Source organism: Melanostigma gelatinosum, assembly GCF_949748355.1.
Source record: "Melanostigma gelatinosum genome assembly, chromosome: 6".
Classification (NCBI taxonomy): domain Eukaryota; kingdom Metazoa; phylum Chordata; class Actinopteri; order Perciformes; family Zoarcidae; genus Melanostigma; species Melanostigma gelatinosum.
The window spans coordinates 19,449,998-19,472,188 of NC_136639.1; the positions used below are offsets into that span (position 1 = coordinate 19,449,998).

The 22,191-nt window shown below is 43.7% G+C and overlaps 1 protein-coding gene across 1 annotated transcript in view; it reads left to right on the forward strand.

The window, feature by feature from the left end:
• Positions 1-282: 282 nt before the first annotated feature.
• LOC306778846 (ankyrin-1-like) overlaps positions 283-22,191 on the forward strand; it is a 40,950-nt gene continuing 19,041 nt past the window's right edge. The window contains exons 1-28 of the mRNA XM_079270555.1: positions 283-398; positions 7,036-7,137; positions 9,465-9,563; positions 10,170-10,268; positions 10,632-10,730; positions 10,920-11,105; positions 11,302-11,400; positions 11,495-11,593; positions 11,698-11,796; positions 12,065-12,262; positions 12,366-12,464; positions 12,667-12,765; positions 12,885-12,983; positions 13,301-13,498; positions 13,620-13,718; positions 13,827-13,925; positions 14,032-14,229; positions 14,371-14,469; positions 15,421-15,519; positions 16,226-16,324; positions 16,413-16,505; positions 16,625-16,697; positions 18,942-19,062; positions 19,241-19,319; positions 20,434-20,549; positions 20,630-20,854; positions 20,947-21,101; positions 21,447-21,658. Coding sequence (XP_079126681.1) covers positions 372-398; positions 7,036-7,137; positions 9,465-9,563; positions 10,170-10,268; positions 10,632-10,730; positions 10,920-11,105; positions 11,302-11,400; positions 11,495-11,593; positions 11,698-11,796; positions 12,065-12,262; positions 12,366-12,464; positions 12,667-12,765; positions 12,885-12,983; positions 13,301-13,498; positions 13,620-13,718; positions 13,827-13,925; positions 14,032-14,229; positions 14,371-14,469; positions 15,421-15,519; positions 16,226-16,324; positions 16,413-16,505; positions 16,625-16,697; positions 18,942-19,062; positions 19,241-19,319; positions 20,434-20,549; positions 20,630-20,854; positions 20,947-21,101; positions 21,447-21,658 — 3,369 coding nt within the window. The 5' untranslated portion in view covers positions 283-371. The remainder of the gene's footprint in view (positions 399-7,035; positions 7,138-9,464; positions 9,564-10,169; positions 10,269-10,631; positions 10,731-10,919; positions 11,106-11,301; positions 11,401-11,494; positions 11,594-11,697; positions 11,797-12,064; positions 12,263-12,365; positions 12,465-12,666; positions 12,766-12,884; positions 12,984-13,300; positions 13,499-13,619; positions 13,719-13,826; positions 13,926-14,031; positions 14,230-14,370; positions 14,470-15,420; positions 15,520-16,225; positions 16,325-16,412; positions 16,506-16,624; positions 16,698-18,941; positions 19,063-19,240; positions 19,320-20,433; positions 20,550-20,629; positions 20,855-20,946; positions 21,102-21,446; positions 21,659-22,191) is intronic.

The window sequence follows — 22,191 nt, forward strand, 5'->3', positions numbered from 1 at the left end:
AGCCAGGACGTAGTCAGCAAACCCATGGTGAGAGTATGGGGCACCCATTTGTTTTTGGCTGTGTGTGAAATGTGTGTCTTTAGATACAGGCAGCATTCCTCCAGAGATAAACCCCTGGGCCCCCCGTCCCCTCGACCCACACCCTCCCCAGTCTCTCCACCCACCATGCTTACTCAAGTGTGTGTGTGTGTCTGGGCGTGTGCATATGTATGTACGTGTGTGTGTGTGTGTGTGTGTGTCTGTTCGTGTTTACGTTGGACGGGGGTCTGCGTGCCCTGTATCGCAGCACTCGCAGGGGGCAACAGAAAAGACAGCTGTGTGTTTGAGAGAAACAGAAAACGTAAGAAAGAGAGAGTGGAGGGCCAACAGGCATGCCAGTCAAGACCGTCACTTTTGGAGTGAGTACCACCTCCTCTTCTTCTAACTTCATTCTCTTTTCCTGTCACTCTCTCTGTCCCTTCATATTATCGTTTTCCACCTGTACGCTTCTCTACGACTCTTATTGCATCGCTGTATTTTTTTGCAATGCTTTCGTCTCTTAGAAAATCCTGTGTTGCACTTTCTCAGATGTAGTGCACCTGCAAGTGGTGCCTGTATTTATCCTTTCACATCACAAAGTGATGGGACAATACTTTTGGAACTGGCTTTGTTCCCATTTTCACAATCCATTTATTTTATATTCACTTTGCCTGTAAGACATGAATATTGATCTGTATGCTCTTTGTCCATTTTATTCAAGCTCTTTTTTTATTCAGCACATGCATCTCTCTGTGTTTGCTCTGTGTTTGCTAAGTACCATTCCTGTTCTCTTCGTCCCTCCGCACAAACTTGTTTGGGAGGCTTCTCCCCAATTCCGCTTTCGAGGCTTGTTCTTGTTTTCAGTCCTGAATATGCCTCGGCTCTAATAGTGACAAAGGGGAATGAGAGACAGAAAGAGATGCAGGTCATGGAGGTGTGAACATTGATCCTGCTTGAAAAGACAGTGATCGCTGTAATCGAAGTTATAAGTGATGGAGCGTTAAAACGCATATCGAGTCATTGCTTACTGCCCCAAACATAACCTGTTCTGATCAAACTCAGTCGACCTACCCAAGCAACATGGGCGGGAGATTGATTGCCTGGGAGTTCCTTTCAGGGTTGTGATGCGTATGCGTCCAAGATTAGTGTAAGTGCGTATATGTGTGGGTGTGTATCGTATTCTGTTTTTCCTCCCTAATCTTGTTTTTGACTTAATGTGTTCCTCTGTTTGATGTTCAGATTGTATGATGTCAACCAGGATTAGCTGTGGTAAGTAAACTAGAGGTCAGTAAACTGATTAGTGGGTCAATTAATGAGATTCTTTCAGTGTGGCTTCACTGAAGACTACAGACTGTTTCATCTACTGAGCCAGCGGAGGTAATGGCAACACATGACGCACGCTCACAAGGCCCTACTGCCTGGATGTGTACGAGTGCTAATTTTGTATCAACCACAGTTTACCACATGATGCAACTTGTAGAAATGTGCCTATTGTGTTTATACTTTAATCTGCCTCAAGATGATCTGCAGTCTATTGTTCAATGCTGTCTGTCGTGGTTGTTTTTTCACTTTTGTAACTTTTGTGTAACTGAGAATAACAGTGAGAAGTAGTGGAGGACGTAATCGCATCCCTTAGTTAAAGTAGAGATACAGCTGTTTAAAAATACAGTTACACTCACAAGTTAAAGTCCTGCATTCAAATTCATTGTGTGTAAAAGTACATAAGTATCATACTAAATGTACCAAAAGCATCAGTACTCATCATGCAGAATGGGTGTTGTATACTGTAGGCCTATATGTATTATAATTGGATTAATATTATGGATGCTTTAACATGTAAATAGAATTTTAAAGTTGTAGCTTGTCAATGAGGTGCTATTTTTACTACTTTGCTATACTGTTGGATATTTTAATCGATTTCAAAACATACTTTATAAACTTATTCCATGTTTTGTTGTTAAAATCTTTTCGAGTCACTATAGCTGTCAAATACATAAAGTAAAAAAGTACAAAGGTAGGGTGATGTGGCATACATTAGAAACACTCCAGCAAAAGTTTGAAGTACTTGTACTTTGCTTAAGTGCAGTACTTGAATGAATGTACCGCACTTGGTTACCTCCACCACTGCAAAAGCCAGCGAACACCTCTGAGCGTTCACTGGGTTTTCTGTTGCTATTTTAATAGGCGCAACGCTGAAGCTTCATCCAGTTTACAGTGCAGATAAGACGGAGAGTGCATTTTAATGTTTACTTTTGCAGTGCTAGACTTAAAGCTTATAGATTTCAGATCAGTCCACGATCTGGGCATATTATATTTTCTTTCTATTCCTCCAGACAGTATTTATATTTTCTGTAATTGTGTGCAGTAAGACACAGGATGTTTACCATATCTTGATCCTATCCTCCATAGGTTCCAGACCCTATCTCCTCCCTATGGCTTTCATCGTCTTTGTCCCTGCCACAAAAGATCACGCTAACCATGACAATCTCATCTACAGGCGCAGAGGCTGCAGCAGGGCCAGATATAAAGAGACAATCAATGAGTGCGGCAGGGACAAACAGTGGGATGTAGAGAGGGGGAGGCTGGGAGTGTGAGAAAGTAAATAGTAAAAATGGAACAGGACGCTTTGCCACATACAGGGAATAGAAGCAGGCAGACAGACAGATTTACATACAGACAGACCATGTTGAGTGGGGTAATGCAACAGCTTCATCCCAGTGACCCGCTCGCTTGCTTCCTGTAAATGTGTCCATAGCTGAACGGTCCCACTGGTCTCACTTACTAGCAGACGTTATCCAGAGTCTGGTGTGCTTGCAACAATTTATGTTGTTTAAAATGATTGCACGTGAAGGAGGACTTGAGGCATTCTGAACATACATGGGCACCTTATTTTCACCTTTCTGTTGGCTGTATAAATAGCTTTGGTGGCACTTAAAATATTTATGATTTGCACCTGGTGCTGTGTCTGCAAATTCATGTCGTGGTGTGTGTGTGTGTGTGGGGGAGAGAGAGAGAGGCACTGAGTCTATTTTAATAGAAATGCTGAGATTCTCTTCAGCAGATAATAGTTTTATGTCAAAGTAAAATCACCCTGGATCTTTCGCAGAGAGATTATCTCTTTGACAGTCAGTGGAAGAGCTCCAGGGTTTGTCTCTGGATTGCGTTAGGCCCTCACCGGGACAAGAGGATATGGCTTTCTTATGACGGGTCACAAGTAATAATAAAGAAAAAGGTTTACAACTTCTGCTGAGCCTATTTATGCTTGATCTATAAGGTAATAGTAGTTGTGGTCAAGTATGTCAAGATATATATAAAGCAATCATTTGTTGTGCTAGGAATGGTGGGTCATAGCAGTAGACTGCATCCTTTGCTAGAATCATGACATAATGATAAACGGGTAAATACATGCTCTGTTGCTCAGGCTACTGTGATTCCAGTGCATTATTACAGTATCTGTACCTCAGAGAGAGAAGAAGGGAAACGGTTTACACAAAGATTTACTTTAGATGGAGAGATAGCATCCCAAACAACCATTTTTAAGCCCAATTTAGAAGCTTAACAGCGAGTTCTCAAATCCTGATCTTTGTAATTACATCACAAACACAGTTTTAAGACCGTGAGAGTCTTTCTACTCTCCCATTCATGCCTCACATTGTCTTGCTTGTCCCGTCTCACACACAATCAATCGCTTGTGAAAATGATGAGTTTCCAGGTCTAGTCGTCCCCTGCAGAGGATCTTGGTGGCCGGGATCTCAGACATGCCTCCTCGTGCATACATACACACGCACACGTATACATTGAGTTTTCGAACACTGCAGTCCACCAGTGAGGGGGTGATGACGTCATTCTGTCTGCTGCAGCACCAGCAGAGGACGCAAGCGAGGAGGAGGGGGGGAGAGAAATGTAGGAAGCAAAGGGAGAGAGAAGGGAAGGAAGGCAACAGGACAGAAAGGCTGGGATAACGATGGGGACAGGGGAGTTCAGGGCAGAGGATTCTCTGTGAGGAGATAGGGGAATAATTTGACTTGGTAATTTTGAGCATCATTATGAGAAACCTTGCGCTGTCTTAACCTGAGGACAGTTTCATGCACGTTGCACGACAGCGTGATTATATTGCTAATGTGAACCAGGAAGCTGCTGAGCAGGTTATTGTTAGTTTATTTTGCCCTCAAGAGTATGATTAATGTGCTCGCCTCTTTTTTGTCCACTCTCCATGGGAATAATCACAGAGGGACACATTCATCTAAATCGCCCAGCAAGACGCAGCAGAGGAATTACTACAGAACATATTTAGGCTGCTCCTTGTGCGTGTGTGTTTTTTCCCTGGTATATGCGTGTGCACTGTAACTGTTTATGTCTGCGGTAGTGAATGGGTGTGGTTCCCCTGCATCCTTATCTCACCACACCACACACTCACTTCTTGACGCAAGCAGATGCACACAGATACACGCAGGACTGACCACCAGGAAGTCTGTGGTAGTCTTGTAAACTTCAGCAGGCTCTTTCTGGGGGGGCAGTGAACTGAGTCTTGGGGAGGGGGGGATCCAGCAGAGGGGCCTCAGTCACAGTCACCATGGTTTTACCAAGCAACCATTTGCTGTGGGAGCATGTATATTGTGTGCCTTTGAATCAGCTGTATTTGCTCCTACTTTGATGAAAGGATTTTTCTCGCGTCACTATGGCAGAGTCTGCAAACAATTTGCCCGCCACTGCATTGTGTATACTTGCTGTGTGGGTCGTATATGGTCTTCCTATGATAAGTTCAATTTCTTTTTTCCTATTGATACACTAGCTGGTACACTAGCTCTAGGTTTCAATGATCAGTTATGAAACTTACTATGCATTGATGTTGATTGTTTGTGTAACCCTTTCTAACATAACATAATTGCAAATAGCCTGACATAAAAACTGCGCTATATAGAAATCTTGTGTAACTCTTGTAATTTGTATTTTTATTTTCAATGCTAAATGGATTCCCAAACACAGACACAGCTCATGTGTGTCCAACCTTTCGCAAAGATTCATTTGTCAAAACAGTGCTTTTATTGGATGGTGATCGTAACTCCAGTGACAGGTGTGTGTGTGTGTGTGTGTGTGTGCAGGATGGCATGTGTGTGCTGGGGTCAGTATGTTGCTCTGCAGCAGTCTAGAGGGAGGAGGTTTGTGGGTTTTCTTCAAAGTGAAAGTGAATGAGAGAGTCTAATGGCAGTAAGCAGAGGGAGAGCATGGCCTACCAAGCTGGCTTGGCAATTGTGAGTAGATCCAACTGTTACCTGAGACACTGAACAGACCAAACTAGAGACAGTAGTCTGGAGACTTTTAAACATTTAATGTTGAGTGTTTACTGCATCTTCATATTGAAGCAATTATCTAAATATCATATGGTAGATTTTCTAATTCTAGAGTTTTGCTCTACAGTGCGTCTTTTTTTATTTTGTGTGTGCGGGAATGTCTAATCAGCATTTTGTTGGTCAGCATGTGTGAGTGTGACTCACAGACTTTGTACAGCAGAGTAGTATGCCTCTCAATTGTCTGTGAGCAAAAGCTAAAAACAAAAACATCTTTTGGAGAGAATGACAATGACTCCGAGGCGAGTGGCTCCGCATGAGTCGGTGTACTCGCGCAGAAGCCCAGGATTGATCACTTTACACGCAGGATGCTGCATTCTGTTGGAAGTTCATCTGATAAGTAGAAACTTTGCCATTTCAAACATTTCATCTCTCTACCAGATACGACCAGAATTACTGTTGGTTATTGTTTTGCTTCTTCAATCAGCTGGAAGCTCAAAATGTTGTGTTCTGCCTTGATCGCCCTTTTCTTCTTTAAAGTGAACTCTCTCTTTGCACAGCGCTGTGCCACTGATGTTGAGGTTGTGTTGTGTCATTTGTTGCTATGCCTCAACTTCAGGCATGTAGGTCCTTTCTCTTTTCTTTTTCTTTTTTATGAATGCTCACTCCATCTTTGTCAAGGATTTCTTTGGGGTGTGTGTGTGTGTGTGTGTGTGTGTGTGTGTGTGTGTGTGTGTGTGTGTGTGTGTGTGTGTGTGTGTGTGTGTGTGTGTGTGTGTGTGTGTGTGTGTGTGTGTGTGTGTGATGGCAGCATTTAGTGGTTTTCTTTTGGATCAGAAAGTGAGGTCTATACATGAATTTATTCTCCGCATTTGGATTAAAACATACATTGAATTGTTGGACGGCTGAAGATTTTCCTGACCAGCAATGTTGAGATAGCTGGTTAGATGGAGAGAGGGGGTGAAGAAGGACCGGGATGGGCAAGGGGAGAGAGGAGATTATGTAAATTAAGTGGAAAAAAAGTGCAGGGTTTGCCGCAGTCGAGCTTCTCCCTGTGGTTTCTCCTCTCCCTCGCTCTCCCCCTGTGCCGCATGAGTGATCCTGTTTCAGCAGCACCCCTGCCTGCCTGGGAGGGGCACGAAGCCCTCGAACACAAACAAAACACAGACAAAAACACTAGACGTGCCATGTGCCGGCCCGTGAGCCGGTTCTCGCCAAACTCTCTTTCTCTCTCCTGCTCTCCTTTCTCCATTCACCTTGTGTCTCTTTCTCTCTCTCTCTCACTCACACACACACACACACACACATTCCAGACAAAGAGCCAACAGTCTGCTGGGCACAACAGACACTCCAGTAGCTGTCAGCATTTTCACAGTTTTCACCCGAGGACAGATGACAGTTTTAGACGTTTTGTTTAGCACAGGTGGTTTGTGTACTTCAGCTGCGTGCCCACTGCACCGTCAATACACACATTTCAAGGTGCAGATGCAGATTGTCAAACTGCACTGTTCAAAATCTCAAGGGCGGAGTGACATGAGAGAAGAACTGAAGGATCACCGCTGAGTGGTTTCAGTCCTTCAAATGCCCCGAAATGAAATATTAACCAAACTCTGTCTCCCTCTCCATTTCCCCTCTCTACTCCTCTACTTTATGTGTCTCTCTCTTTCTCTTATACCCCTTACCCCCGACTACTACCCTCCCCTTTTCCCTCTCTCCGTTACGCTTGCAGGCAGATGCTGGCAACAGTTTTCTCCGAGCGGCCCGTTCTGGCAACCTGGACAAGGCCCTGGACCATATCAAAAATGGCATTGATATAAATACAGCCAATCAGGTGAGAGAGCTGCACATTCTCCAGATTTAATTGGTTAAAGTATTCATGTGCCACCGATGGACGACAATCGCATCCTGCAAGGTGCGCACCTTAGTCTTTACTAAATGCTTTCTAACGGATTAAATACAAATTCAGGAGGCGGGTGGACTGCACCTCTCATTCATAAAAAAAGAACAGTGTTTATGAATGAAACTAGGCAGTTCAATTCAGCTAATGACGTTTACCCAATTATATGATCAGTTATTTGTGTCCTGCAGTATTTATACATTTATCCTTCAGTTTCCACAAAAGTAGAAGTTATATGCCATAATGTATAGTCTCATTCATAAAGGTTTTGCATTATTTTCTTCTCAAATATTGTCCATGTATACCACCATATCTTGTATTATTATTTCTTTATACATGTGTCCGGTGTGCATGATGTGTCTGACTCGATCACTGTTATGTGCCTGTGCACTACAGTATGTGCATGCTCATGTAGACTGTTCATCAGGGGCTGAAGGTGGCAGGTGGAGTTTACAGGGTCTCCAGGGAAGGTGGTAAATGGGGCAGGGGCTTCTCCTTCACCTTGTGTCTTCCATCCTGCCTCCTTTATCCTCACGGTTGTTACCAGAGTGTCCAGGAAGAGGCAGCGTTATCGGTTCTAGGACTGCTGCCCTCAGGCTACAGTAACTTTGCCAAAATAGTGTGTTTATGTGAGAAAGATTTCTCTGGCTCATTAATCTAACAGTCATGGTTTCCTCTCCATTCACTTATGCTGTCCTGAACATTTTGTAATTACTGCTGGTAATGCTCCTGTCAGGATTTCTATGAGGCCTATTTTTAGGGCCCCTAACAAACCCCACATAACAACAGCTGTATTGTATGTAAAGTGACACTGTACACCGGCTTTTACTGGCAAACTCCTTCACTATGTTGAAGGGAGAACCCAAGGGAATAAAAATGTAATTACATGCAGATTTACAGTTTTTGACCAACAAGATTAATTCTCCTGAATTACACAATTTCATTTTTTGTGATATTCGTCATATGAAATTGTGATTTTATTTTTCGCTGTTAACTGTCAACTGTGTTTGAGTTAAAGTGATAATCTACAACATTCTTGCTTCACTTTAATTAGGAGACACCTTTGCATATACATTGCTCTAACGTGTTGCACTTAAAGCCCCTATATGTGGCATTTGTATGTAATTACAGCATGTTTATAATTAGTCTAGTGTTTTTTTGTTTGTAGAAAAATGTAGTATTTCTTGTGAAAATTGGTCTTTTTTTATGCTGCCATCGGATGGCTGCACATTTTGCACATAGTGGCTTTAATGATGGCCCGAGCTCAATGTAGTAATAATCAAGACACCTACAGAAGGCTACAGCCGCTTATATTTATTGACAGTATTCCATTTATTATTAACACAGGCCTCAGGTAAATCTACTGTTTTGCAAAACATGGTCACTGTATTTACCTTCAAAGTTTATACAATGATACAGAGTTGTAGATTTTCACTTCAACCACGGTGGGTGGTGAGAGCACCGTTGTTGTGACTGTTGGTGCTGATGCTGAATGTACAGTGATGGGAGTCTGGCCAGGTGGAGGCTTGACTGGAAGCTGTGTTTCCTTGTCTGAGTGGATACCTCGCACCAGCACACTGCCTCACTCCTGCTCTCCCCGTCTTGTGTTTTCCCTCCTCTTCTATCCCTCTCAACCTAACAACTTCTCCTCTATCCTCTCTCCTTCTCTGTTTGTATGCTGTTTTCTAACTCTCCTCCCTTTTTTTTCTTGCTTTTTGCCTTCCTCCGTCCCCACCCGCTCTCCTCTGTCTGCAGTAGAGTGATGGTGTGCTGTGGTCTCCCCACTCAGAGGAATAATATCAGTGGTGTGTGAAAGGTCCAACCTCACATGTCCTGTGCGGCTGAAGGAAGGCTGTGTGAGGTCAGACCTATCCCACACGGCTCGTATTCTTCCCAGCCACGAGACCAGCGGCCTGCCATCCCCCCTCCCGTCCTCCTCCTCTACCTCCTCCTCCTCTCACCATCATTAATCAAATGAAAATGTTCACTTCCTGATTTTCATCCCTGTAGACATTGTTTGCGCTAATGACTACTTTGATTCTGAGAGTACTGCATGCGTGGTGTCCAGTGTAAGTATTTGCTCGCTTTAGTTTGTGAATGCGTCAGTCACTGTGATAAACAAACAACAGTTGTTTCAGTTGGCATGGCCTACATGTGTTTGTGTGTACTTGTGTGGTTATTTATTTTAGATTAGGAAATATTGATGTTTATAGTTAGTTTAGGACCCTTCAGTATGAGTTTTACTCTGCTCTCTCACTCAGAATGGACTCAACGGGCTGCATCTGGCCTCGAAAGAAGGCCACGTTAAAATGGTGCTGGAGCTACTCCACAATGGCATCGTACTGGAGACCACCACAAAGGTAAAAATCCACTGTGAAAATGTCCCATCTTCTTATATGCTCAGAAGTCACTTGTGTAAAAAGTCCCTTGGCCTTTGAATTCACTCGTAGGGTTTTCACACGCGCATGTTCAGAAATAGTCCCGCATGTGAGCCCAGTAAAACCATAATGTGTTGATTTCTGTAGGTGGATTTTAATGCCTTTGGACTGAGCAAGGCTCGCTGTTTTCCTCCTCTTTCCAGTCTTTATGCTAAACTAAGTTAACTGTCTGCTGGCTGTAGCTTTATATTGAGTGTACAGATATGAGAGTGGTATTAATCTCCTTATCTGTCCCGCCACAAGAAAGCAAATACCGTAAGCGTATTTCCCAAAAATGAACTACTTCTTTAACCTCTTCTCATTATAACACCTGTTGAATTTTCGCTTTCTATTTTTATTTTACATGTGTAATTATACTATTAGTTGACGGGTTAAACACATGTAAATAAGGCACACTTCATCTAGATCGTCAGAATCCAACATGAAACATCTGTCTGCATTTGAAACCTAACATCTGCACATTTCACCTCTAATCTTTGTTGGTGCTCGTTGTGACTGTGCTGTTCTCATGTATCTGTGTTTGAACAGAAAGGGAACACGGCCCTGCACATTGCAGCGCTGGCAGGGCAGGAGCAGGTGGTCACAGAGCTGGTTAACTACGGGGCCGATGTCAACGCTCAGTCCCAGGTGAGACTCAGTGCTGCTCTCACTGCATTGAGGCTACACCTACTTATTATGTCAACTTTACTGTGAAACCATTGTAACTATTGCAATTCCATCTGTTAACAAGTGTCTTTGTCCCTATATATCTGTGTTTTGGTGTTTCCTCTCTCTGTACATGCTTGCCCATGCATCTGACTGTTACCATCTTCCTGTCTTTCTTTTGCTGTGCTTGTGTCTCCTGTGCTGCTGCTGTGTGTGTGTGTGTGTGTGTGTGTGTGTGTGTGTGTGTGTGTGTGTGTGTGTGTGTGTGTGTGTGTGTGTGTGTGTGTGTGTGTGTGTGTGTGTGCGCGCGCGCGCGCGTGTCTATTGTGCGTCTTTCTGAGACAGAAGGGTTTCACTCCACTCTACATGGCCGCACAAGAAAACCATCTAGAGGTTGTGAAGTTTCTTCTGGAGAACGGAGCCAATCAGAGCACTCCAACTGAGGTACTGAAGACTCAGGAACTGAGAGTCATTTTCAAAGAGTAATCTCCCAAATTACTCAGTCCCATCCTTGCTGATGCAGACAGCGCCGTGTTTCCATTCTGTTTCGTTCTCATAAGCCGCTCTCTTTAACCTCTCTCGTTTTTTTCTCCATGAGTCATGAGTCTCCTAACTCTCTTCTGTGTGCTACAGGATGGATTCACTCCTCTCGCCGTGGCTCTTCAACAGGGACATGAGAATGTCGTAGCCCTGCTCATCAACTATGGTACCAAGGGAAAGGTCCGCCTCCCTGCGCTGCACATTGCAGCACGCAACGACGATACACGCACAGCCGCAGTGCTTCTGCAGAATGACCCCAATGCTGATGTACTCAGCAAGGTATACGGCCGTGCGTGCTTGTGTGTGTCTGTATTTGTGTTTGTGTCTGCATGGCTGCATGGCTGCAGATGTGATTACACACATGTGCAGTACATGTACAAGTGGTATGGACATCTGTGTTTGGTGTCAGTATTAGTGTTTCTAAAATGCAACGGTAATGAGAGTGACATGTACTTCCCCTGACGTGTCCCTGCAGACTGGATTCACACCCCTCCACATTGCTGCACACTATGAAAACTTGAACGTGGCTCAACTGCTGCTCAATAGAGGAGCCAATGTCAACTTCACCCCAAAGGTAGGGAATAATTGATGTTGGAAGGTTAATCTCTGTCCTTGCTTTCTGTTGTCCTTGTGTGTGCCCATCTAAGTGCAGCTGTTTGTCTCTGCAGAACGGCATCACTCCACTGCACATTGCAGCCAGACGGGGGAATGTGATCATGGTCCGACTCCTGCTGGACAGAGGGGCTCAGATTGATGCCAAGACCAAGGTGCAGTAGACATCCATCCTGCGGTTTCATAGAATCTTTGATTCCTTTCCTGATTCTAATTTGATGCATCATTCACTAAATCTTTAACCATCCTCTCTCTCCAGGATGAGCTGACTCCTCTGCACTGTGCAGCCAGAAATGGTCATGTCAGGATTATAGAGATCCTGCTGGACCACGGAGCCCCCATCCAGGCAAAGACCAAGGTAATCCACACGGATAGAAATAAATTCTTCACTCCTTAGAAATGAACTGAACGCCATCTGGTTTGGTAATGAATGCAAATCACTGAGTTGTTTTGTACTCTAAAATGAAATATGTAAGTAAAAGTGCGTGATCTTCCAAACACAGCCATAGATCCCTCTTTCTGCTGCCTCTTGCTTCGATTGTTTGTTTTCACTATAAGACAAGTTGCTTCCTGTTTTACAAAGGCTTGAGAGAGTCAACACGTTTTTTTTGTTTTTTTTGTTGCAGAATGGCCTGTCTCCAATCCACATGTCAGCACAGGGGGACCACATGGACTGTGTCAAGCAGCTGCTGCAGTACAATGCAGAGATAGATGATATCACACTGGACCACCTCACCCCTCTTCATGTGGCAGCACACTGTGGCCACCAACGCATGGCCAAAGTACTGCTGGACAAAGGGGCCAAACCCAACTCTCGGGCATTGGTCAGTGACAAGCACACAGTCAATGTATCAATTCAGACAAGGAAAAGTTACTTTTAATCTTTGTAGTCATGATAATCATTCCTTTTTTCTTCTTTTTTTACAGAATGGCTTTACTCCTTTGCATATTGCTTGTAAAAAGAACCACATGCGTGTGATGGATCTCCTGCTTAAACACTCTGCATCAATAGAGGCTGTAACTGAGGTGAGGGCATTAAAACGAGGGGTTGACAATAACAGCTCACAGCTCATTATATGGGATGTATATATATACTTTTATTTATCCAGGATAATCCCATTGAGAGTTTGAATCGCTTTTACGAGGCAAGTCCTAGTCAAGATGGCAGCGTAAAAGTCATTAATCGCATACAAGACCATTTGTAATATTCTTCTCCTCTTCTGAACAGTCTGGCCTGACGCCTTTGCATGTGGCATCGTTTATGGGTCGACTCAACATTGTGAAGATCCTGCTGCAGAAAGGAGCTTCCCCCAGCGCCTCCAATGTGGTGAGTTCCCTTCTGAAATCCGATGAGCAGTGCAGATAACCAACTCACCTCTGCATTGATGATGTTGTTGTAATACTGATGAATCTGAGTGGGCGGTTTGTCCTTCTCTGCATGAGTAGAAAGTGGAGACTCCTCTTCATATGGCGTCTCGGGCAGGACACTATGAGGTGGCAGAGTTTTTACTGAAGAACGCAGCACCTGTGGACGCTAAGGCTAAGGTAGAGATTTCACATACTACAGCACAATCCACATATTGTGTCCTCTGATGTGATATGATTAAATTATCTTAAATTGATACATAATAAGCATTCATTTAGAAAGTTGGTTCAGCAACTAGTTCCTGGCAGAGCATTCACATGCTAATTTCCCTCCTACACACCACAGCCTCCTTTTACAGTTAATGTAACAAGTTGAGATCAAAGTGGAGACGCTGAGAAACGAAAACAGGATGATTAAGACACTAGAGAAGGCATTCTACTGCTGAAGTTTCATGCAGTACCTTATATTTTATAATTCCTTGCCCCACATTGGCCAGGATGACCAAATACCTCTGCATTGTGCCGCTCGGATGGGCCACAAGGAGCTAGTGAAGCTGCTGCTGGAGCACAAAGCCAACCCCAACTCCACCACCACGGCAGGCCACACACCCCTACACATCTCTGCTCGGGAAGGTCACGCACAAACCGTACGCATCCTACTGGACATGAAGGCTCAGCAGACCAAGATGACGAAGGTAAAATCCGCCTGCTTACCCTTCCTTGAAAGCATTTGGCTGCCTTAAAACTGTCAGCACTAATAACTGTTACCCAACCTAATATTGTGTCCACTTCTTCCTTTCGTTGGTGCCTCTGTAGAAAGGCTTCACTCCGCTCCATGTAGCCTCCAAGTACGGCAAGGTGGATGTAGCAGAGCTTTTGTTGGAGAGAGGAGCCAATCCTAATGCTGCTGGGAAGGTAAGAGCAACATAAAGGGCTTGGCTGTATGGGAGAAGGACTCAAAAGATGGATAAAGAATTGTTTGATCTTCCAAAGTCTGAGGGACTTTTGATTCTGTTTTTGCAGAATGGTCTGACTCCACTGCACGTTGCTGTACATCACAACAACCTGGATGTTGTCAACTTGCTTGTCAGCAAGGGCGGGTCTCCACATAGTGCAGCCAGGGTAAAAAAAAGAGATACACACAAGTCCACACATAATTCATGTTCAATGGCCCAGTATCAGGCATATACACATATTTGTCTAACCACAACTCATGTCTGTGCTCCAGAATGGCTACACCGCCCTCCACATAGCATCCAAGCAGAACCAGGTGGAGGTGGCTAACAGCCTGCTGCAGTACGGCGCTTCAGCCAATGCTGAGTCACTGCAGGGAGTCACACCTCTCCACCTGGCCTCGCAAGAAGGAAGGCCCGACATGGTCTCCCTGCTCATCTCCAAACAGGCCAACGTCAACCTTGGAAACAAGGCAAGAAACACATAGATGATTAAAGGATGACTGACATGGGGCAGGACGTTTATTTGGTCCATTTAATCGTAAAATAATATGTAACTTGAGCTTGATTTGTTCTGTGTTTGACTGTTTTCTTCTGAATCTGGTTGCCCCCAGAGTGGATTAACCCCACTCCATCTGGTCGGACAGGAAGGACATGTTGGCATCGCAGATATCTTGGTGAAGCAAGGGGCGTCAGTATACGCTGCCACACGGGTAAGACCCTTTCAGCCTCATGGCAAACCGTTGTGTGGTTATCAAAGCCTTATCCATGTAGAAGCTGCTTATGCCAGCTACTTTGAGCCATGGCAGATAGTGTTGTAGTGCTGTAGCATAAATAGCCGGATGTTATCATAGCAGAGGGTTACGTTACCATCAAAACATGTTCGACCTTTGAGGGGTTCAGACCCCGTAGACCTCAGCGGCTTAAAGCTCTACAAACAGTATTTTGACATGGAGTTGTATGTGCAAAAAATTGTTTGTAAGGTTTCATTTATGTGTCGAATAAATAATGTGGTCGGTACAACAGCACCACAAACCAAAGCTTGACACCTCTTTGACACAGTCTTGACAGGAATACAGCAGTTTAGGCTTTACATGGGTGGCAGCATTTGTTGTGGCCAGTGGTAGAAGAAGTACTCAGATGTATACTGCTGGGTAGCTTGTGAATTTCATTTAAAAACAAATAAAAACATTTCAATAAAGTCTTATCTTTATCCGTAATAATATGTTATTTGTATTGGAGTAGCAAAAAATGGAACCACTCAAGTAAAGTTCAAGTACCTTAAAATCTTACATAAGTACAGTACTTGAGTAAATGCACTTAGTTATTTTCCACCACTGGTTGTGGGGCTCTTCTACTGGAATTTATCATCATATCAAGGTGTTATTATTGAAATTATTGTTATTGTTCCCATCCCGTGCACAAGACATAATTGCATCCTCTCTCGTTAATTCCTAAATTGCAGACTGAATGCGATGATAAAAATAAGGAATGATTCGACTGCGTCGATTTGATTCATTACTTACAATGTAATATTCATGAACCATTCAACCCTTAATAGGATAAAATCTACATAACGTATTTATATTAAAAGGTCATTAAGACACGAAAGTTATGCGTCTGGATTTGTGCTGAAGATGTTTCACTTTTCCTCTCTCTGTCAGATGGGTTACACGCCTCTCCATGTAGCGTGTCACTATGGCAACATCAAGATGGTGAAGTTCCTTGTGCAGCAACAGGCCGATGTCAACAGCAAAACACGGGTGAGTGCCTCCCTCTGGTTTGAGATAAAACTACAGTTAGTCTGTGCATGAGTCACACGGTTACAGTGTGTCTGCTGTCTCTGATCCATTCATCGGGAAATACAAATACACAGCGCATTACACGGTTCAACGCACATTGTTGCAGGGATCTCCGAGGTGAAAGCTGTTAGCAATGGTTTATTGCAGTCGGGGCATTTAAGCTGACTAAAGTGAGATGCAGTATTTATAATCATATTATGATATATGCACAAATGTGTTTAAAGTTGACTGAGTATGGTTAGATGTAGGGCAGCAATTCAGAATTATCTTCATTACCGAGTAATCAGCAGATTGTTGTCTTGATTTAGTTTGAAGTCTGTAAAAATAGGTCAAACATTTCCAAAACAACATCCCAGAGCTGACATGTTCAAATTGCTTGCTTTGTCTGAAGATATTCAGTTTATTACCCTTGAAGCATTTGAGAAGCCGGAACCAGTGGATTTTTGCTTTCATTGACTGAAATTATTAACCTATTGTATAAATTGTTAAAATAATAATTGTAATTGATTCAGATGACAATTGTCCATTGTACTGACTTGTTGCGATGCTTGCCCCACCAGCTTTACTAATTCAGGAATGATTCTGGTAAAATATGTTTTTTTTTCCGATGTATCTTGGATGTAATTTGTACTTTCATGAGAAAGAATACATTTAATACCTCTTCCAGCTTAATTACACTCCTCTGCACCAGGCGGCCCAGCAGGGACACACGGACATCGTGACACTGTTGCTGAAGCACGGAGCTCAGCCCAACGAGACTACAACAGTGAGCCTGAACTCGCCTTGTCTTCTTCAAAATGACTGATGAAGTTTTGCTTTGAGATCTGATCAAACTGCTCCTCTCTGTCTGGTAGAACGGTACTTCGGCTCTGGCCATTGCTAAGAGGTTGGGCTACATCTCTGTGAGCGACGTCCTAAAGCTCGTCACTGAGGAGACGGTGTCCATGGTGAGAAGTTTAGAAACACTACTCTGCCCTCTGGATACCAACTCTGGCAATAATAGGAAATAAGTAGTTTAAACGCACTGTTGTGTCTGTAATTGGTTTTTCCTCTTCCTTCTGTGCAGACGACCACTGAGAAACATCGCATGAGTTTCCCAGAAACAGTGGATGAAATACTGGACGTGTCTGAGGATGAAGGTAGAGAATGGAATTGTTATTAATCACATAAAACAGTCGGAAACAATGTTTAATCGACTACGTTGATGTTATCTAAACATTACTTCCTGTCTATGAGGCTGATTTTATGATGTTTTAACTCGTTACATACATTTTCCAATTCCTTTTGCCCTTTTTTAGGAATTGCACAGCTAACATTAGGTATGAATGTCTTTCTTTCTTCGTGCGGCATTCATAGGTCGTTGTATTGAAGTGTGTGGCTCCATTTCAAGCTCACTCTCTCAATCTCTACCTCTCTGCCTCTCTCTCTCGCTCTCTCTCGTTCCCTCTGTAGTGGCGCTCACTGTGATGGTGGCTCTGGTTTCTCATCGGCATGCACCCATAGCACCCATGTCCGTAAACCGTATGAGTCCCTTCAATAACATTCTCATCCTCTAACTCCCCAGGTTTTTCTTCCCCTCCATGTTATGTTGGCAGTTACAGTCGTAGTACACGTATATCACCCCATGGGTATCAGATCCATTATTCCTTCTATCAAAACAAGGATAATAAATCTTCAATATAATATTTAAAATCTTTTCTGTGAGCATTAGCAGTTAATAATTGAGCGGCGCTGTCATCGCTTTGAAATGTGTGTGTCCTCAGTCCTGTCTGCATTTAAATCTGTCTTCATTGCGGTGTACCGCATCATTTTTGTTTTCCTGCCATGTCACCCGTATTTGTTAGCCGGGAGGTTTGAAATATGTTGCGAGTGTTTGTACTCAACATGTTTGATCATGTGACTATTTCTATCTGGAGGAGTCGCTTGTAGTGATAAACCAACAGAGAATTATCACCTGACTCCACAGTTGCCTTCAGCTCATAGAGGCTTCTACCTAATTGTTTTGGTTTTTGCAGCCCGCAACTTTGCAGCCCGCAACAGCCAGCTGTTTCAGAAAAAGTCCAAATAAAGAGCTGAAAGCAGAGTGAATACACAGGGCTCATGCATCAGGACAGAGACATGACAATGATAACATTGCTGTGTCTTGTGGTTGTGTAACTGTTAGTCAACAAGTTCAACATATCCTCCTTGAGTGATATTTTAGCTCACAGCTTGTTTTTGCTAAAACAAACAGGTATCGCAGGTTTAACTCTTCATGCCTGACGCTAACAACCAACATTATGTCTTGTTATTTTTCGTCCCCTGATAATTCAACAGACAGTTTGTCAACTTTGCTCTAAAAATAGAAAGCAGCCGAGACGCCGTCTTAAAGACACATCTCATTTTAGAAATGGTGAGATGATTTAGGCAGGTTATCCGATGCACTCGCCCGTACCACTTTGCCTACATGACGTGGCACACATGTACGGCACACAAGACAGAAAGTATCCAGGAGGACACGAGCTGACTCATATTAACCTGTGAGAAATGCACTAGCAGAGTCAAACATAGCGTAATGGCTACCACATCACTTTGGCTCTCGACCGCTGACAGACCGCCCACTCACACAAGCTGTGGTCACAAATTCATACACACGGGAGACTCGGTTCTGGTGAATTCTTGAAAATGGCCGCGTGTTTTGGGGGGTAAGTATACAACCCACCTCTGCTCACGTGAAGATATACTGTAGTTTTAAAGCAGAACAGCGTGTACTTTGATCATCGTGTGTGTTGCAGTGGGCTGATGCTGTTCTGATTGTCTCTGCGTTTGCATTCTCGAGCAAATCTCCTCATGCATTGCTCTCTGAGAGAGTTGATGTCTAAACCTTCCAGTTTAAAAGCTGTTTATCCATTTGACATTTTTGGAATGAGATTATGCTGATGCATGCTCTCCCCAGAGAAAGTGCACTGTGCACATATATAATGCTGTCCAACTGAGAGTTTATGGGTTTTTAATACATCTGTAAGGTGTCCTCTCTTATTAATGCTTTAGTGGTTCTTAATGAAAGGTGTTGGACTCAGCAGCATGTGACTTCAGCTGATTACAGAGTCCTGCTGTATTGATCCCGTCTTCGTACCTGGTTTTTAAGTGTTACTGGTGTTAGGTCAAGGGGCTGCATTTCATTTTTTGCCAGTGATTAGCGGGATGAAGATAAATGTACAGATCATCGTCGCAATCGCCTCATCTCACCAGTCTACCGCCTGAATGACAGAGCCATCTCCTGACGTCTAACCCTTCTAACCGCTGGTTAACGATCTTGTTCTCTTCTTTCTCTCTTTCTCTTGTGCTGTTTCACCAACCTGACCACGGTCTGTTCGCTCTCTTTGCCATGTTGTTCTGTGAAGGAGAGGAGCTCCTGGGGACAGAAGGGGCCAGGTACATGAAGATGGATGACATGAAAGACCATGATGACGATTTCCTCTCCCCCAAGAAATCACTGGAGTACGAGAGAGGGCTGGGCACAGCGTAAGGGGGGTTGGGCGGGGAAATAGCAGAGAGCCAAGCTGGTAGTCACGAGCTAATAGGTGGATGGATAAAGGGGGATGCACCATAGACACCCACTAAACACCAGGGATGAGAACTTGGGAGGAGATGTCAAGAAATGTCTTCATCTAACTTGTGTTTTTCTCTTTTCATACGACAGGAATTACTCGCCAGCCATTCCCAGGATCCCCAGAGTCTCTCCGGAGACCGTTATCCTGAAAGAACATGATATGGATCAGGTACTGTCACTTTACACAGCAGCATGAGTAAGATACTGAAGGGATGGTTTGGGTGTTTTGAAGTTGGGTTGTAAGAGGTTATCCGTAGTCAGTGTATTACATACATTGGACAGCGGTCGGCATTCCCCTTGTTTGGAGAAACTGACAAGAGTACCGACATAAGAGCAAAGTGATGTACTGTTGTGGACACTTGCAGCATCAAAACGTATTATAGACACCTAGAAGAAATGCTCACATAAAATAATCAATATCAGTTTATGTATATGCTATATTTTAAATATTTTCACAGCTTCATCTTGCCGTCAGACAGCCCTCTTCAGAGTCAGTTTGTAACAAGAGTGTAGATAAGTTACACTTTCAGTTTTACGTTAAAAACATATTCTAATAGCGTGCACTTAAACTGATATTAAAGAAAAGGCCAAACTGCAAAACTGCCAAACTGCCAAAACACAGGATCCTTCATTTCCTACACTGCAACTTTATAATGTCTCTCATTGGACGTTCCTTAGCTGAAATGACTCAAGGGCTCAAAAATTGGTGGCGTGCCCCTTTTGCTCAAGGTCCACTTACTAACGGTTATCAAAGTCACCTTTTTTACAGTTTAGTAAATCTCAAAGTCTTCTTCAGCAAAATATAGTTTGCCAAGTTTTCTACGATCTCCAAGCCATCTGAGCAGCCTCCATCTGCTGAGGAAGTCTGAGATGCAGATGAAAGCGCAGAAAGAAATATAGAAAGTGAACCTTGAGTTAAGGGTTGAGTTTTTAAGTCAAACTGCTATTTCCAAGGTCATCGCGATGAAGGGTTGAGTATCATGGGCATGGACTTAACACACGGTTTTGATTAAAACTTCAAAATGTTGCAATTATTGTAGTTCCACCATTTCTGTTCCATGAAAATCCTTCCTCAAAGGCCTTTTGAAGGTTAATGGTGTACCTTCTACATATCCACCATAAAAATAACACTTGAAAAATGAGCTCATGAGCATAATCTGTCATCATAGCCCTCTCAATATCATCTCCATTAACAGTTGATGGTGAAAGTAATATATAAACATTATGCTAAACAGAGTTCTTTTGCGAATGTCATGAACAGTTTCTCTTTTTGTCTGTCGTAGCAGCACACTCCACTTCCTCTGCCCAAAGAATATGATGAGGACTCATTGATCCCCAGCAGCCCAGCGACTGAGACGTCAGACAATGTCAGCCCAGTCGCCAGTCCCATACACACAGGGTCAGCAAAACATTTCATTTCACTGGATCTCGATTTAATATCTGACCTGACAACTAAAGACCACATTTGTCCATTGACAGATTCCTGGTCAGTTTCATGGTAGATGCTCGAGGCGGCTCAATGCGAGGCAGCAGGCATAACGGTCTGCGCGTTATCATACCTCCGCGGACCTGTGCGGCTCCCACCCGCATCACCTGCCGCCTGGTGAAGCCGCAGAAGCTGACCAGCCCCCCTCCGCTGGTAGAGGGAGAGGGGCTGGCCAGCAGGATCATCTCCCTGGGGCCAGCCGGGATGCAGTTCCTGGGGTGAGGAAGCAACTGAAACTGGAAATAGTCACGATTTTTAGTACGTAATTGTCATTTGTTCTTGTATAATTCTTTGTGTGATTGTGTGACAGACCGGTGATAGTGGAGATCCCCCACTTTGCTGCTCTGGGTCGTGGTGACCGGGAGCTCGTGGTGCTGAGGAGCGAGAATGGCAATGTCTGGAAAGAGCATCGCAATCGCTACGGAGACGATGTGCTAGAAACAATCCTCAACGGGATGGATGAGGGTAAGAGTTTAAATGCTCGATCTCTGGCTGACACTCGTACATTTCTCTGGGGCGTAATTATGAATCCAACTGCTTTTCTTGGCAAGACCCACCCTGTGTAGCTGTCTGAGGCAGAGATAATTGGTTACGGTTAGGCACTAACCATGAGTAGTTAGTGTCAGCATAGCCCATTGGTCAGGACCTAAACAAATCAGGTTACCAGTACCTCAATTAGCATGGACTCCTGGCCAATCCTAGCTCTTGAATGCTACACAGGGCAGGAAAAGGAAAAGCAGAGGGTTTCATAGTAATGCGTCACTGGGTGGCATCACTTCCTCAGAGTTTAACTCCCTCTTATCTCCTCAGAATTGGAAAGTCAAGAGGAGCTCGGGAAGAAGCGAATCCGTCGCATCATCTCCACCGACTTCCCTCTTTACTTTGCTGTTGTATCGCGAGTCCAGCAAGAGAGCGACCTGATTGGACCAGAAGGAGGTTCGCTGACAAGTAAACTGGTGCCGTTGGTCCAGGCCACGTTTCCTGAGACGGCAGTCACCAAACGAGTCCGCCTGGGGCTGCAGGTGAGATGGGACGATGAGGAGAAGGAAGGAGAAGAACGACAGAATCGTTAATGCCTATGTTGCCTGAAAAAAAAGCATGTTCAATGTACTTTGATTGATCTTGGAATGACCAGATCATATCAGCACTACTGTCAAGTTTTCCTGATTTATTTGTCTTTTGTTTGTTTACTTAGCTTTTTCAAATTTTTAGAGGACCTTTTTATTTCACTTAGTGCATGCACTTGACACCTTTATATAACTGTGGAGTGCTCATTTAGTGCTAATATGTCATTGTTTGTTTTATCTTGATGTCTTTCTCACTAATGTATTTATATCACACATATATCAAAGCCCTGTATTTCCTATATTTACGAATTCATTTGAGATACAGTTTTTAAGTACAGTAAGTCAAACATTACTTGATGGGAATTGTTCTGCATTCTTGCAGAATAGCCAGGAAAGACTGTCTGTCAGTGGTTTTGGTATCATGGACGTCTGGAAATATGCTAATCTTCTTTTTAGATGAACTGGAGTGTTGTCCTGCATAAAAGGGG